This window comes from Chelonoidis abingdonii, chromosome 15 (assembly GCF_003597395.2).
Source record: "Chelonoidis abingdonii isolate Lonesome George chromosome 15, CheloAbing_2.0, whole genome shotgun sequence".
In the NCBI taxonomy this organism is placed as follows: Eukaryota; Metazoa; Chordata; order Testudines; family Testudinidae; genus Chelonoidis; species Chelonoidis abingdonii.
The window spans coordinates 7,124,283-7,141,670 of NC_133783.1; the positions used below are offsets into that span (position 1 = coordinate 7,124,283).

Here is a 17,388-nt window from a genome sequence, read left to right on the forward strand (position 1 = left end):
GAGCCATGCAGAATGCTTTTAGTTCGCTCACGATCAGTCTCAAGAAGTGCAGAACATAATTCCTTAGTTGTAAAGAGCATGCAGTAAGTTTCAGCAGTGCAATGGGACCTGAAGAGCTGCAGGGATTTCAAATTTCTCTGGTTCTAAATCTGGGAGTTGTTAATACATATTCAGACTTAACCGGTGACAAAAAGGCCATGATAGACCTGTGACAGTTTTAAAGTGTGATATCTCACAAATCACCAAGGCTAGAAACAACTGTCATATCCTTGGAAAGCTGAGAATCTTGGATTCCCAAGAGTATGAAACATCTGCTTCCAGACCTGATATGTTAAGGCATTAAAAATAAAAATGCACAAACTCTTAGTTCTGTACCTTATCTTCCCCAGGTGAATCCTTATTAGGTTCCACTGTAAGTAGATATCAATATTTTGTATCATATGAAATATTAGACTGACCTCACATGTCAAAGCATTATCTAACTCATGCCATTAATGAAACATCATCTGCTTAAATCGTATCAGATTTAGTGAAATCCTATCTTTCTAGATTTGTTGACTCAATAGTTTTGCAAAACTTCAAAATACTTTCAGGTTCAAGAGGAGCTACAATGGCTGAATAAAGTTTCCTTCATATAATGTCAAAGGAGCAAAGCCTAATATTCTCTGCCTAATGTAAGCATTTCATTGTGGGTCCTCTTAAAACTGCCTGAGTGTGGCAAAATGGGTATCAAATTGCTTCTCAGATATCACATAAAGAGGGAAGTGCAAATACTAACTCTTGTGTCTTGTGGAACTACCCAGCAATTTTAAGGAAGCATCCAATATCATTGTACTTGTGTGAAATCAAGTGTCCTCTCTGCTTCACTGCCCAGAAACTTTGAACCAGAAAACATTTTTTTTAGCAATATTCCTGGCCTAGTAAGCAGAGGGAAAGTCCATTTTTATTCCTGAGGACCAGTACAACTACTGATAGTTGCTCCATATTACCCATGCTTACCTGCCCTTCATTCATCTCCCCATACCCCAACATTTACAATAATAGGGGAGAAGTTTTCACATCTTGGAAGAGATAGGACCTTGGTTTTATATCTGGTTTTGAGAATTTAAGATCCATGTTACTTTCCACAAGAACAGGCATGTTAACAAGTGTCTTGGTCAAATTCCTACCTGCCTACCCAAATTACCTGTGCTATTTTATCAGCAAACTTGTTTTTTGCTTGCTGTTCTAAACAACTGAGTGGTTTTCCTGTGGACTGTTCCACCCCACAGGGATCTGTATAGGAAGAATGAATGAAAGATCACTCCATGGTACTTAGCTACAATAACAGCTTGTTCAGGTCCTTTGGAATGAAAGGTAAGATAAATACTGTTACATATTCTGTGTGAAACACCTAAGTAAAAAAATCTTATGAAGTTTATCTTGGGGAGTCTGAGCTGGGACAGAAAATGAGTGCTAAGGCTGCATCAATGAGAGATTTCTGGGAATGTAAAATTCCAAACTGTTTATATGAGTTAGCCAATGATTTTTCCACCAGTCAGATTGAAAATACATGTAACTGGGCTCTTCTCCACTGCTGACTTTTCAAAAACTAATTAATAAGAACTTAACTATAAATTATTGGTTCCATATCATTCTCCTGGGAGCTGAATTAGGCTTTGCAATTAATTCTGCTCTCTCTTGCTCTTTCCAGTTTTCCAAATGTGGCTCATCCTTTGATGTGATATTAAGTGGCTATGGAACACTGTATGGATGTCTCCTTTGTTGCCATGATGTAAATGCCCAACTGTAAATAACTGCTTAGATAATGAAGCAAAAGCATATGCACTGTAACTCAGCAGCGCTAGTTTCAGAGACAGGGAGGATAAAGGAGCAACAGAGGAAAGGCTTTTGCAGCTGAAGCTACTTCAGAATCAGTGGGACCAATTTAAGGCTGCGTCCTGCTGTTCTTACTCAGATGAGGAATCCAATTGTCTTCAGTGGGATAACTCCACTGAGTAAAACAAGCAGGATTTCCTTTTAGTAGCCAAACTGCTCTGCTGGTTAATCCTGGCATTACTTTAAGAATAAGAAAGACTTGGCATGTGCCATAATGAGTAATTTGGTCACTTGTGCTTCTTGTCTCATGCAGCAGCATGATGACCTGACTCCAATGCACTGCTTCTTAGGGTGTTTGCATGCATGCTCCTTCCCAGATTCTGTAAGACAGTGTTTACCAAGACAGCAGGAGCAAAATTGAAACTGAACTGACAGCAGCAAACATATGAAGAGGGGGTGAGGTAAGATGGTTCTGAGCAGGTTTGGGGCTGCGGCTTTTGCCCCACCATCCTGAACACCCTTCTGAAAATCAACAGAGAAACAGACACCCCCTTATAAATCTCTTAAGGGATTTTTTTTTTAAATCAGGACATGCTCGTTCAAGCTCTCTTTTTTTTTGTAAGTGAAGTTGACTGCCTCCCTCTAACACAGCTGGATGGTACATCTCATAGGAGACTACACAACAACAATAACAAATAAGTAGCAACACAGGAATATGAAGTAAAGGAACTGTTAATGGGTATGGAGCTTTCTATCTCTAGACTGTTATTTTAAATGTGCTCTGAGTTGGTAATGACCAAAATCCTTTACCATCCAAAACCCTACACAGTGGCATAAGTAGAATGGTTGTAGTCCTCTTCAGGTTTATATTACACCACAGAAGTTACAACTGCATTTAGCACTAATTGGCAGTTTCGTTCAAAAACTCAACAAAGATATTCAGCACTGAACAGACTATGAAATCTGACCTTCTCACCCTTGCGGTAATCTCTCCTAAAGAGTATTGGGGCATGCTGGCTGGGCAATAGGGGAAAAGCTTGCCCTGTTCCTGGCTACTTCCCCATAATGCCTGCGGATAAACAGAGGATTTCATGTGGAAAATGGAATCTTCCACAACCATTAATTGATGAAGAAAATCTAAAAATAAACTTTATACTGGGCCCCAATTGCATTATTGGGATTGGTCTCTTGGAATCTCAAAAATTTGGGGGGGGCCAAATTCAGTATTTGTAGGGTTACTGAAAGTAAAGATTTAAAGGGACACAGTCAGCATAAAACAATGTCACTTCCTTCTGGAACTTTTTACTTATTGTTACAAGTAACAGATAAAAATGATAGAATTGAAAAGTTTGGGTCAAATAGTTATTTTGTTCCAGTTTGATTGCTTTGTTTATTTGACAATACTTTGTGTGTCTAGTCAGGTTCACTCTTTCACCTGTGTTGTCAGATTCCTTTGTTTATGTGAGGAAACAGAAAACAGAAGGCAATGGTAACTGGAGGGGTGTACATGAAAGTATTTTTAACTTTTTTTTTTTAATTGGCTAGAATTAAAGTTGACTGTTACTTTAAATGGCCATAAGCTACTTGTAATTTACAAAAAAAATGGATGGTTAATCATCTCCTATTATTCTTAAAGGAGTCGGAGGGCAGGGGATTGTTGAGCTATTGCCTGTCATGTCCAGTGTGCAGTTCTCAAGTGCCAGTAATAACATGAACAACAGTGAGAAAAATGACAATGAGGAAATTAACCAAGCATAAGAAACAGACCACCACCATTACAGTATGTTTTGTTAAAGTATAATTTTGGGCACATGGGCCTATATGTATAGCTGGGGTTATAAACGTAATATATCCACACACACACACACACACGCACATCCCATGGAAATTATAGCAAATCTATTTGATTAAAGAGGAAATAGGTGAAAACATGTTTTGTTTTGGTTTTTTTTACAGCCGTTTAAATTTCTTTTTCCACAGAGGAGAGCTAAACTACTCTGGCTCAACAGACAGATTATGGGCATAGCTGAAATTTGAAAAGCTCTCCAGAGAAGAGCAGCCAAGGAGGCTTATTGCCATGGCCCAACGCAAGGCATAGTCCTACTGTCTTCATTTATGTAAGTAATCGTTACTCGCATGAGTAGCCCTACTGAAGTCAATTTGGTACTTTATGGTTAGGGCCTTGAAGACATTGCTCTAATGGTAATTCTTGCATTTGCTTCATGGATGACAAGCATTTGGCATGAATAAAAATACTTATTTTTGTTGTCTTAAACCAAACCTCTACAGTTCTGAAAACGACCTTTTTAAATTTCGTGGCCGTGGCTATCACTTCACTTTTCACACAACAGCATTTAAATAAAAGATGGCTAGTAACTGCACTTATTTACCCTGAAATGGAGACGTTAGGAAACGTCTGACTGAAATATTTAAGGGATTATACATTAGGATGGATGATGAGGATATTCAGATTTAGAATAGTAACCACTTTAAATAAACCACTTTAAAGATCTGGCAGGGATATATACTCTCATGCTGCAGGGCATAAACTAACTTCTATTGGGGATCAGGAGGAAATTTGCCTTAGGGGCAGGTTATCCCAGAACTGCCTATTGAAGGGTTTCTAGCACCTTGAGCTGAGGTATCTGCTGTCAGTGACAGGATACTGAACTTACAGGACCAGTGGTATGATCACATATGGCAGTTCTTATGTTCAGAAGATACAAAGAGTGTAGTGAAAATCCATCAGTCTCTTTTCTTACCATCTCCCTCAAAATTGATAAATTTAGAAGAAAAGGAAATCTCTCTTCACAAAGTATGAAGTCAGTGTGTGGTATTCCTAGAAATGAGAGATGGATAACAGGTCACCTGATCCATTTCCCTGCAAGTACAAGTTAGGTCCCTACACTGTTTTTACTAGTGCACAGTCCAGTTTAATTCTAAGAGTCCCAACCTACGGGGCTCCCATCAGTTCCCTTCGAAGGCTAATCCACTAGCTTTTAGATTTTACTATGGGGAAGCTGTTCTTGATATTTTGCCTTTTTTTTTTAATTTCATCCCACTTTCTTCTGTGTACCACCTAAGTAATTTCTCTCAATGCTTACTATTTACATCCTTCACATATTAATATACCGTAATATTCCTCCAGCCTTTTAGTCATTGCTTTGCTAAAAGTATAATTAGTCATTCTGATCATCTGAACTCACTCCATTTTGGCTCTCTGTCGGGTAATGAATGAGGGGCTCAGAGCCACCTAACTACAGCCCGTGCAACACTTCAGTTACAGTTTATTGTCTGTATTACAGGAATGACTAGAGGCCCAAGCCCCACCGTACTAGGCACCGTACAAACATAATCAAAGGCCTCAAAGATTTTACAATCTAAGATGAGCTACAGATATACAGGACTATTTCCTACCCTCTGAGGTAATTAAAGCTTGTCTGTATGGAGTCAAAATTACAAAGGCTTTTTTGTTTTATTTTGTTGCCATGTAACATTTTCAGTTTGCATCTCATCTACTGTCCCCATCATGCCTGTATTTCTTCCTCCCACTGAACATCAGTGCATGGGAGTATCTTTTCCCGGTGTAGATGTACTTACCTTTTATGATAGTTTAATTTCATTTTGTTACTTTCTGCTCATATTGTTAGCCACACTTAGGCACCTGAATCTCTGTTTAGGCACATACAGACTGATTTGAGGCAAGTAAAGTTAATATTTAGGTAGAAAAAATAGAGAGATTTTAAGCAAACAGGGCCTCAAATACCTTTGTATTGTCTCTGTCCTCACTGTCATTCACATTTCCCAGTTTAATACTACCTGTTAATTCATTAACATTAGTCCTTTTCTCTTGAGAACCTCACTAATGTGAGGATGGGCTGGTGGTCTTCAGCCATCTAGCATTCTTTCATTACAATAGGTGTCAGTACTACTTCCCAGAGGACATCCATTAGATTTCTTAATTCTCCTGCCTCCCCCCAAAATAAACTGCCTTTCTAAATTGGTGAATCCATTCCTTACAATGGTGAATTCATGTAGCTCACATTTTCCCATTACCAATTGGTTCTTCCTTGTCTGTAAGAAGTTTGATCTGGGAGGTCACAGGGTATCAAATTATCCTCTAGTTACACTGTTATAATCAGTAAATACTTGCAGTAATGCATGTTAAAATAACGGTAAATAGACCAGATGTAGCAGGGCTGTTGCAGAGGTTACTGGAAGGAATTCCCCTCTCTCCAGTGCCATGTACAGCACTGCACAAATGGTTGTGTATCATAAAGACATGATAGTGTATCGTAAAGACAAGGTGCTTCCTCTCAAGTATAGGTATTGGCCTCTGCTGGAGTTAGGACACTGAACTTGATAAGTCAAGCTTTTCCCTATATAATGATGGCTATCACTACATGATCAAATTCTGTACCAATTTGGTAGGCAGCCTGTTGAAAGTGAATATGGAAAACAACATACAAATCTGCCATACTGTACCTATTGGGTTCCAAGAAGTGGGCGGGTGGAAGCCCGCCCACTGCTAAAGGATCCCCCCTAGCCTAAGGGGAGGATCTACAGGACCTCAAAACCCAATTGGTTTCGGAGGACAACTAACAAAAGAAACAGGGACAGGAGTGAGGTCAAATGGTCAAAAGGAGGGAGCCTGACGGGAACACCGAGCAGAGAACCCCAAACAGCACCCACTGCTCCTCAAAGGCATCAAGGGAGCCAGTGGACGCCGCCCAGAGGAACTCTGCCCAGATACATGAATGGACAGAGGATCGGAAACAAGCCCCACAGTCACAGGAGTCTCCATTGGCCAACCTCCTCTCCCTGATTGTGTGGGTGGCCATTTTAGCCAAGGGCAGGAGGAGGTTGACCAGGAGGTCCCGTGACTTTGTGGGGCCGCAGCTAGGGAGTGCATAGAGAAGGAGGTGAGGGGAAAAGTGCAGCCAGAAACGCAACAGTACGTTCGTGAGGAGCTGGTATAGGGGCTGCAACCTGGCGCACTCTAAGTAAACGTGCGCCAGGGTCTCCCTCACGCCGCAGAAGGGGCAGGTCTCTGGGACAGGGGTGAACCGTGCCAAATACACGCCCATGCTCACAGCCCCATAAAGGAGCCGCCAACTGATATCTCCGGCGGGCCTCGGGACCAGGGTGGAGTATAGGCTGGCCCACCGGGGCTCTTCACCCTCCAGAGGTGGCAGGAGGTCCCGCCACTTTGTATCGGGGCAGGACACGAGGGTGAGGAAGTGAAGGGTCTGCCATACTGTAGCGAAGTGGTTACCCCGCTCCTGCCCTGAAGGGCTTAAAACAGCCCTGGGAGAGGGCTGTGGCAGGGAAAGCAGCTACTAGGCTGATTGAGGAAGCAGCTGCAGCTGGGCCACGCCCCAATCAGGTCTCAGCTGGCCCTATGTAAGAGGCTGAGAGCCAGGAGCTCAACAATCTCTCTCTGTGTTCAGAGAGAAAAGGGCCTGGCTGCAGGGAGGTTAACCAGGTATCTGGAGTTGAGCAGGGCAGGGGAAAGGCCAAGGGAGCCAGGGAGCTCTGGCCTAGGAAAGCCCCAGGCTGCAGGCCTGGTAAGGCCTGTTAGGTACTGGGTTGCAGGGACAGCCCATGAGTAGGCAGAGGCAGCAGGTCCAAAAAACCCCTTGCTGGCAACGAGTGGCATTTACACTGCAGTGTGCCCCACTGAACAGGGGCTAGATGGAGACTGGGCAGTAGCCAAGACTGAGGCAAAGTGGAGATAGTGGGTGAGGATTCCCCTGGGAGGGGGAGACCCAGAACTGTGGAGGTACTGCCAGGGGGCAGCACCCAGTTAAAGGGGCACTGCGGTCCTTGGAGGAACACGGGGGGCCAGTAGTAGTAGCGGATCACCGGCTGACAGAGGGCGCGCCTGGGTCAAAGAGCTAATTCCTGGAGATGACCAGCAGGAGGCGCCGCTGGGTGAGTCTGCGCCTGATTACACACACCATTATCTTAGGTTTCTCAATTATACCACTAACTGACACAGTTACCTGGCTGACTCTCAAATACATTAAATCGGTTGTAAGCAATCCTACAACAAACTTCAAATACTTGGCTCCAAAGAATGAGGTTATAATGAAAGTTAAGCTGAGTTCAATAGCATCGTTGTGTTCCAAAATGCCTTTATTTCATATCTTGGGTAATAAATGCTCCAGTAAAATTTTATTTAAACCAGGTCTGTTTTGTAAAATGAGTCTCCCAGCTGAAACAAAACATTCATTGTCAATGTACTGTTTAAACCTTTTATTGTTGCCTTTTTGTTGGTACAAGGGGCTTTTATGCACCAAACTGCTGTATTCATCATGTTTATCTAGAAGGCATCCAGTGTAGTGGAAAAAAGTCTGGAGGACAAAAATCTTGGTTAAGTGCAAGAGTACTTTGTGGATGCCTGCATTTTTTTCTGTCCAGCTCCTTTGGTCAGCATGCAAGTCACATACACAGGCACTACCATGCAGACTTGCAAGTCCTATAAAATAGCAACTTTTCATGAGCTGTCTACTTTTCCAAGCACTCCCCTCTGAAAATTTTTCAACTGCATGACAACATGGTGTACACATGCTTATTATATTCCCTATGATCCTGTCATTTCTCAATCTGTTGCTATTTTGGCCTCTCATTAGGTCACTTTCCAAATATTGTGTATAAGCTATGCGTCAATCATTGTCACAGCTCAGCCTGAGGCTAAGCCAAGCCAGTTCAAAACTAGGAGGAAAAAACGCCAACCAAAGTAAGCACTATATTAAAAACAGTTAACAGTTTTAACTTTGGAAAACTATTTGTGTTCCAAAGGCATCACACGAACCCACTTGATGTAAAAGAAATATACGGAACCATTACTCCCAAAAATAATTGTAAACAGTCTAACTACTAAGTATGTACTTAATGGCATTTGAAACTGTTGACAAAAACAGACATTAGAACTTCAAGAATTAAGAATATGACATTGGAAGAAATCCTCTTGGGGTCTGTCTTGCCAAGAAACATTCAAGCTTCGAACTTGTGGACTGTGTGGAGAAGTGTATTGATTTGCGCTTTTTTGAGCTATAGCATGTTTAAATTGTTTGGTGAATCTTAAATGAAAGATGCTGTAGAAGTTCAAATTATTAATTAACAAGTATAATAGACACACTAATGTGAAATTTAAAAAGTGCCTCAGATCAACTGTGTGCTCTGCTCAATTGCAGTTAGAAGCAGGACAATGCATTTGTGAAAATTGCAAACAAGCTTGATCCTTTTTAAATATGAAGTATCCTCATAGAATCATGGCTCCATGTTACCTGGATGTTGAATCCTACAGACTTTGTACAGTGTTTGCATTCTCAGCTGATGTGACTGAAGTGCTTTAGGAAGTTGTTGCAAGAGTAAAAGGAGTAAAACACGACTGCATATAATAATAATATATCTCATAGAGCTGGAAGGGACCCTGAAAGGTCATTGAGTCCAGCCCCCTGCCTTCACTAGCAGGACCAAGTTCTGATTTTTTTTTTTTTTTTTTGCCCCAGATCACAACCCTGGGTTTAGTAGGCCAATGCTCAAACCACTGAACTATCCCTTTCTCTGCATGCGCCCTACCTGAGTGGGGGCTCTAGCAGACATGTAGCACAGGTAAATGTAGCTGTCAGACTCACCATGACTGCTTAGTGAGGATGGGGTTGATAAAGTGGTGGTTTGCAACATACAACAGAAGCAGCCATCTGGAAGTGGCCTAGTAAACCTAGGGACTGAGCCTTGAAGTAGAGCTGGTGAGAATAGGTTTTGGATGTAGAGAAAGAGCTGGAGAGAAATATTTCCCAGAAGGCAGACGGTGATGTTTCTGATAGAAAGAAGGATGAAACCCTAGTTACAAATCATACAGTGGGAACAGAAAGAGGGAACCCTAGAAAGACCAAAAATCTCCACCAAGGGCTCTGTTCCTGGGACACAATTTCCCAGCCTCCCTAGCTGCAGCCACACATTACTGTTGGCTAGTTTTACATCAGGGGGAAAATACCTGACTCTGACCAGAATGGATTCTAACATTAGCAAATGCTGAGCTGCACAGTGTTATCAACCCCCTAATGAGAAAGTCTACGAAGACTGAAACTCTGAATTCTTAGCTCTGTCTCGAAACCAGAATGCGTGCAACTCAAATGCAAAATGACAATATCTGTCAACTTGGAACTGACAGGTGTGCAGTTCTGTGTTTGACTCCCACTGCCTGCTGACTTTGCTAACAGAATAATGTGCTTTTGAATTCTGCATTTTTTTTACCTTTTTAAAGGAATTACACTGAATAAGAATTTGGATATGGAACTTCTAAATGCTGAATAACTTCCTTTGAAAAATAGCAGACGTGTCCATTTCGGACTACAGTGGTTCTGCAAACATTCCATTATTAAATAAAGTCTGACTGATGTTTAAACTTGTTTCCTTGGTGGTGGTTCGTAATCGCATCAGTAGTAACCCATTAATAAAATTATGCCAAAAACTGGCTGCTGACTTTAACTGAAGATTCCTTAGCTCTGGTCCCTGTGCCAAAATAAAAAAAGAGTCCTATACTTTAAAGTGGGAGCTCATTTTAACCTGTTCCTAGGCTTCAGGAATGTTCTGAAACTCCATTACCTAAGAACTGCCATAGTGCATTGGACTCAATGTCCATCTACTCCAGTATCCTGTCTTCTACAGTGGCCAGCATCAGGTGAAAGTGCAAGAATGACACCACCTTAGAGGTTCTTCTGATCGCTAGTACTTAGAGAGGGTCTTAAAACCTGAAACAGGAGGTTTTATATCTCTTTAACAATTTTTCCCATATTCCTGATACCCAAATAAATTGCCAAATCCTTTTTAAATATTAAGTTCTTGGCCTCTGGGATTCCATGTGTCAGTGAGTTTCACAGTTTAAATACTTCCCCACACAACAGATTTCCCCTATCAGTTTTTAATGTCATTGACTGTTCCCTTTTTCTTGTGGTATGAGACAAGGAAAACACAAGATTCTGCTGTAGACCATTATTTTATGTACTTTTATCACATCCCTTCATCACCTCTTTTCTAAAGTAAACAATCCGAATGTTTTCAGTCTCCCATCATTATTGATTAAAATGTTCAGCTTCAGTTCTACCATCTGCAAGGTATTTATTTAAACAAAATCTGTATCTAACAATGTTATCCTGTATTACCAGTTTATTTCCAGTCCTATTTTTAAGCATGAGAGGGATGTTTTGAACTTCAGCAATTTCACTGACTTAAAATGTTACAATGTATTTGTTGTCCTTTCCCCTTCCCTCTACCTCCCCCACCCCCTCCCGTTATTAGTTGTTCTACCGTATCTGGTTCAGCTCCGTGATAGCAATGCAAATAAATCAGTGTAATCGTTTACCAGAATGTCAACAGAAGTTGTGTGCCGAGCACACTCCGGGGGGAGGGGGGTTTAAATATATATATATATTTATATCTATTTAAATATAGGCCATACGTCCCCCACAGAAGCAAACGGTAATTTCCCCCACGCACCCCCCAGCCTGAAAGTGAAATAAACTTTGTTACAACTTGAATTCCCATCTTGAATTCCCATCTGAACACAATGCCGAGCACGGTTCATTTGCGCAGACTTGGCAACATCAGTAACAGCAGAAAGTTACAGGTTAAAGTTGCATTTTTACTGGTTGGAAAAATAAAAAGCCACTTCAAACAAAACTGAGGGTTTAAGGCAAGATCCGAAATTGGAGCGACAAACTAGGATTACTGGTTAAAGAACCTGCACTGATTATTTTTCACGGACTTAAAAGAAGGGAACTCTTTCTCCAGCTCTTAAGTATTCCCCCTGTACTTTACAAAAACTATTAAAAGCAAAGGCGCCCTTTGGTCCGGACAGCTTTTCTTTAAAATAACAGGAATCCAACTCTAGAAAAAATGGGAAAAACTTCTCAAACATCATGGCGGTTGGGGCTAAATTTCAGAGTGAACTTTCTGCGATTCTTTTGCAAAGCGATCACAGATTGCAGCTCTGCTCCTCTGGCCGCAGAGAGCCTGTCCCCCCTCCTGGCTCAGCTCAGACTCTGTCCAGTGAAACTATTCTACCCAACCTAGCGATCCCACTCGGCAGGCATAGTGGGAAAGGCACCTACCTCGTTCCTCTGGAGCTGGAAGAAGCTGTTCAGATAGCTGGAACTGAGGGACGAGCCCAGCTCCGGGCTGTTCTTGGTGTAGCTGAGATCGGGGTGCTGGGAAGAAGAGGGCTCGGGTCTGAAGGCATCAAAGGCGCTGGCCTGGTGAGTGTCTTGCAGCGACAGATAGACCCAGTTGAGGAGCTGGGCAGGCTGGTAGACAGAAGCAGCACTGGTGTCTATGGCTGACAACAAGCTCATCTTTCCCCCAAACGCTGCCGCCTGCCTGGGTCTCTCTGTGCCCCCTCCCGCCGCTCCTCGCTCACTGCCTCTGGTCAGCTCTCCCCGGGATGTTTTCTCCACCCCACGCGCTTCTGCTGGGTTCTTCTCGCTTAGGGGGAGGGGTACTGCTCTTTATTTTGCTTTAATCCGGCCAGCCCCACACTTTTGTCTCTCCCCCTCCCTCCCCTCCCTAAGGCGATCCGAGCCCCCCTAGACCCGAGACACCGCACCGCACGGGCATAGCTGCTGCCGCGGCTGCAAAGTTAGCAGGAAACTTTCTTGCGAGTATTTTTCCCCTTCGTTTTCCTTTTGCTGCCAGATCCGCTATCTAACTTTATTCCCACTCCCCCAGGCAGCCCTGGAGGGGCGGGGCTAATTGACTATGCAACAGCAGCCGATCCTGTCCGCTGGTCAGCCAGCTGCATATGGAGCGCCGGGGCGGGGAGATGGAAGTCCGGCGCTGCCTGGAAAGCTCAATGGACTGACTAATTTGAATATGTATGAGGCTATAGGCCAATCAGTGGACGGTACTGCCTCCTTCCCTCCCTGCGGGGTGCCGACGCGCCACGAGTGGCGGCTGAACTGAGCGGAACAGAGCGCTGCTTGGCTCCGAAGTGCAGGAGTTCGTGCATCTTATGTGCAAACTTTTACCATGCGTTTGTGGGCCTGTCTCTCGCTGCCTGGGTTTTCTTTGTGGTCTTCCTGGAGAAGGGCTCGCCTCCCAGCCAGGACTCCAGTCCCGTGAGGGTGTTCTCACGGTGCCGTGGTAGCGTGCATTCCCCTCTTTATTTCTGTTTCTCACCAGGGCTAAGGACTCATTATTTGAGGGCCTGTCTCACTCGATCTTTGTCAAAACTCCAGGTCCGCAGAAGGTTCCTGGGCTATTGAGGCTGTGCCAAGACCTTGCAGAGTAAAGGTTTCCCAAATAAGGCAGGAGAGTGCTGTGAGCTTCCCCTAGGAAAGCCAGCTAGGTAGACTGGGATTGGCTTCTTGAAGAGCCCTGGTTCAGTTAGCATACAATGAAGGGATAACAACTTAGGCCTTTTAAGGAGTCAACGGCAGAAAAGAGGAAGAGGAATTATTCTTTTGGGAAAGTGCTTGAGTGGGTAATTACTGTTCCCAAACCTTTTCCATCCTGCTTTCCCTATACTGTTTAAAGATTGTGGCAATAAAACCAAGATGTCTTTTCAAAGCTAGAGTCTCTATGTGAAGGTAAATTTTTACATTTGAGCAAAAGCCCTTAATCGAGTTATCAGAGGCTAAAAACACACACACCTACCCAGCATGTATTTGCTTTGTTTTGTTTTTAAGAATTTCATCATTTTCTTTGCTTAGATAACTGAAAAACATCAATACTTTGACTTTTCAGAGTTGGCTCATGAGTTGGCCTTAATGGGCGATATGTGTGCTGTTCACATGGAAGAAAAATGTTGCTCTGAAAAAGCAAAGTTACAAATGTTTTGGAAATGCAGGGCTGAGTGTGCACAGAAAATACCATTAACTGTCAGCTACAAACTCAAAAGATGGATGTATTTTGCATATGGGAGTAGCTAGTTAACTGCACAGCTATCTGGCTACAAGAATTTATAAACTCAGTTGCTGAAGATGGAGCTGGTAAAGTCCAGACGCTTGGAGCAATGGATGGTGGAGTTTGTAAAAGGAAGCAAGATGCTAAAGGCCTCATTTGCTGACAAGTTGGATCAGTTTTGCTCTGCTGGTATATTTAAAACAATACCCCCACACACTTTAGATGAAGTTGTACTAGTGTAAAATGGTTTATGTCAGTATAACTTTTTCCTGTCTAAGAAGATAGCAATAAACTATACTGGTATAAGGAACATTTATACCAGTATAACTGTGTTCACACAAACGGTTGTACTGATAAACACCACACTTTAACCAATATAGTTATGCCAGTACAAAAGCAGGCTTTAGTGGTTCTGCAAGCCCATTATTTCTGGAATAAGGAATAATTGAGGCCTGCTGATAAGGCTGAATGAGACGCAAAATACTGTCCCTGCCTTGAGCGCTCATACTTCAACAGGCAGGCAGAGCGGTGCGCTCGGAAGCCCAGACGAGGGCTTGAAATTGTGTCTTTGGTATAATGGACTCCCTTTTTTGGTGCATGTTAATTGCCGTGTCACAAAGGGAGTATTTTCAATCCCTGTTTTCCTGGATAAATAAAAGATGTCAAATCCAGCCCTCATTTGGCATCTAGACCTCTCACTGAAGGTAATGAGAGTCCTTAACAAAAATGGATACGACATGGTTCATGTGATGAGTATCAAAAATATCAAGTGTGACTGATTTAATGTTGCACTTGTTTAATTTTTATTGTGTCCTGACCTTCTTGTCAAACTTAATATTGCACTAACTCTGCTGTCTTGTTTTTTAAACCAAATAATGGAATAACTTTATACACTGGGGCATATAATGAGCCAATTGGCAGCTTATTTGTTATATTTGGTACTTAGGCATCCCCTATTATTGTAATGTGTGAGCCCTAAACAATCTTTAATGTAGTTATCCTCACAATCCCCATACAGTAAGGCAGTGCTATTATTCCCGTTGTATGGAGGGTGAGCTGAGGCACTGAGAGCGTAAGTGACTTGCCCAAGGTCAAACAAGAAGCCTGTGGCAGAGCTGAGAAATAAACCTGGATCTTGGAAATCAGATCCTAGTATCCTAACCAGTGGGCATTATCCTTATTCTTCCAGCAAGTGCAATACAAATCATTATCACTATCTTCCCTTCACATCGGCTTTCTGGATCTTTTCTCTCATCATTCCCAGGCCCTTTCCCCTGTGCACTTCCCTGTGCAGTCTTCACTTATTCCCTGAGTTGAACTCACATTACTGTCAGTGCTAGTTCTGGGTACTGAATTTAGAATATACAGTGAACCTATGTATTCCAGGAAATAGATCTTGCCCCTTGCTAGAGGATCAGAGAGGATAATGTTGCCCTTATTTTGCTGTCATTTTCCTACTGTTCTCAGAACAATAGAAAATCTAGATTGCATAATGAGGTGAGGTGTTTTTTTTCCCCATTCTGCTATAACCATTGAATCTGCATTGTTCTTAATGAAACCATATTTATATATTGGCTCTTCCTTTCCCTTTGACAAACTCAGTTCCTATTACTTTGGGTGAAGCAAGTATTTGACCTTGTTCTTCTGCCTATCATTCTGTACCTTGCATAGAACATGGTAATATTTATAATGTGAATATGACTGAGTAGTACAGTGTGGTGAGTTGTCTATCTCACACAAGGCCTACAGGCATAAATTAGGCTAATTAACCTATAGGCCATACCTGGAGGGAAGCCAGGTTGTGCTAAGGCCTAATTTGCTGATGAAGTCCAGCTGGGGGAAGAGCTGGGTTGGATTTATAAAGACAGGAAGTTGACAGTAGAAAGGGGTGGTTTCAAAGTAGGCTGCAGTTATTGCCTGGAAGTGGGGAGTTGTGTTTGAAGGTCAGTAGAGTTCATTTGTCTGCACTTACTCCCTAGGAAGAGGGTGTTTGAGCAATACACTCAGGGGGAGCCAGAAGCTGCAGGAAGGAGTCCAGGGAAGCAGCAACATTCTGAGGAGAAGCAGGCCAGAGTTGCCACATGTAGGGTCCGTGGACTAGAACCTGGAGTAGTGGGTGGGCAGGCCAGGGTTCCCCTATTGGCCACTAATGTAATGGTATCATCAGGGCAGTGCACGGGAAGACTGCCTGAAATGGTTGGTGCAGAAGGCTTTTGATACCCCAGAAGTGGGAAATATGGATAGTTATTTGGCCTTCCTCCGTGAAGAAAGAGCAGCTGGGGTTGCAGAGATAGAGCAGAAGTAGAATGTGCAATGAGCAGCAGAAGAGGGACGCAGACCTGGAAGGAGCTAATCCCCTGCTGGTGAGTCAACCCCATGACAGACAGAGTCAATTGTAGTCATCTTGTGGCTCTTTAGGGCTTCTTTTTTTTCTGGCTTGTTCAGGATGTTGGTCTTAGCCACTCAAGTGGCTGTTCAGAGTACATGCACAAAGCTCTCCAAGAGAAATAGAAGAAGTAGTCTGTGAGGGAAGGAGTTGTTCCTGGGATATAGAAAGGAGACTATTTCTATATCCCAGGATTACACAGCAGCATGAAGAAAGATCCAGCATCCTCAGGATTATCTGCTGAGTCCACCTAGGTAGTCTCATACTCCTGTTTTATAGCTTCTCCCTACCTGAGCGTTGATTGGCTCAGTTCTCAAATTATGAATATTTGTAACTCCACTGTGGAAATTTACTCTCTACATCATGAGGAAAACTCATCTGCCCACTAACTACCAGTTCTTCCTTATGAATGGTTCTGGGCACTTGAAGTAAATGGCCTTGTGCTGTCTCTGCTTGTGTATGCAGAGATACAAACCACCTGGAATCCATTGATATTTCAACACTGCAGTGCCAAAAGATATGTGGGTTGCATGAGCAGAAATCTTGGATAATTAATTCTTTTGGGGGTGGGGAGGAGATTGGGGTAGAGTAGGATGGTGGGGGAGTTATGTAACAAGGGAGAAGGAGCAGAATGTGCCACTAAAAAGGAGTGCCTCTGGTGGCAAAGCAGAAGACAGTGGGAAGAAGGGATCACATTCTTCAGCATGCTGCTTCTAGTGTTCATTTCAACACCTGGGAACAGGAGAAAGAACTGCCATGGGTGCAGGTCACAAAATACCCTCTTTGGAAATATTTTCAAGAAATTCCTGTACCTCATGCCAAATGTAAATTGTATAGCAAAGAGAGGCAAGGCCTGTTTGTCAGAATGAAACAACCTTATGAAAAATGCTCCTCAGAAAGCAACCTAAGTAATTTCGGAGACTCTTGTCTCATTTTCAAGAGACTTAGGCAAATAGGCACTTAAGCTCCAGTCACTTTCACTTAGGCATATTTGAAAGTTTTCTACTCTGACCTGAAATAATCAGTTTAATTCTTTGACTACAGTTAATCCCTCTGTTCCTTTAATAAATCATCTAGTTGTAAACGTGCAACATGTTTTAATAGAAGAAGGTTATGTATCCAAAACACTTAAGGTTGTTTTGTTTAAACACATCAAATAGCACATAAAATTTATCTTAATTAAATCAATTCCAGTTACCATCCCTAATGCAGCTTGATACAAATCATGAGCAAAAAATTATCTAGTAAATAAGCAATATATCATTTGCCATTTT

At 42.6% G+C, this 17,388-nt stretch overlaps 1 protein-coding gene across 1 annotated transcript in view; it reads right to left on the reverse strand.

The window, feature by feature from the left end:
- Positions 1-12,588, reverse strand: part of ZCCHC24 (zinc finger CCHC-type containing 24) — a 156,549-nt gene extending 143,961 nt beyond the window's left edge. Inside the window, exon 1 of the mRNA XM_032786388.2 lies at positions 11,940-12,588. Within this exon, the coding sequence (XP_032642279.1) occupies positions 11,940-12,179 (240 nt within the window). The 5' untranslated portion in view covers positions 12,180-12,588. The remainder of the gene's footprint in view (positions 1-11,939) is intronic.
- Positions 12,589-17,388: the final 4,800 nt, after the last annotated feature.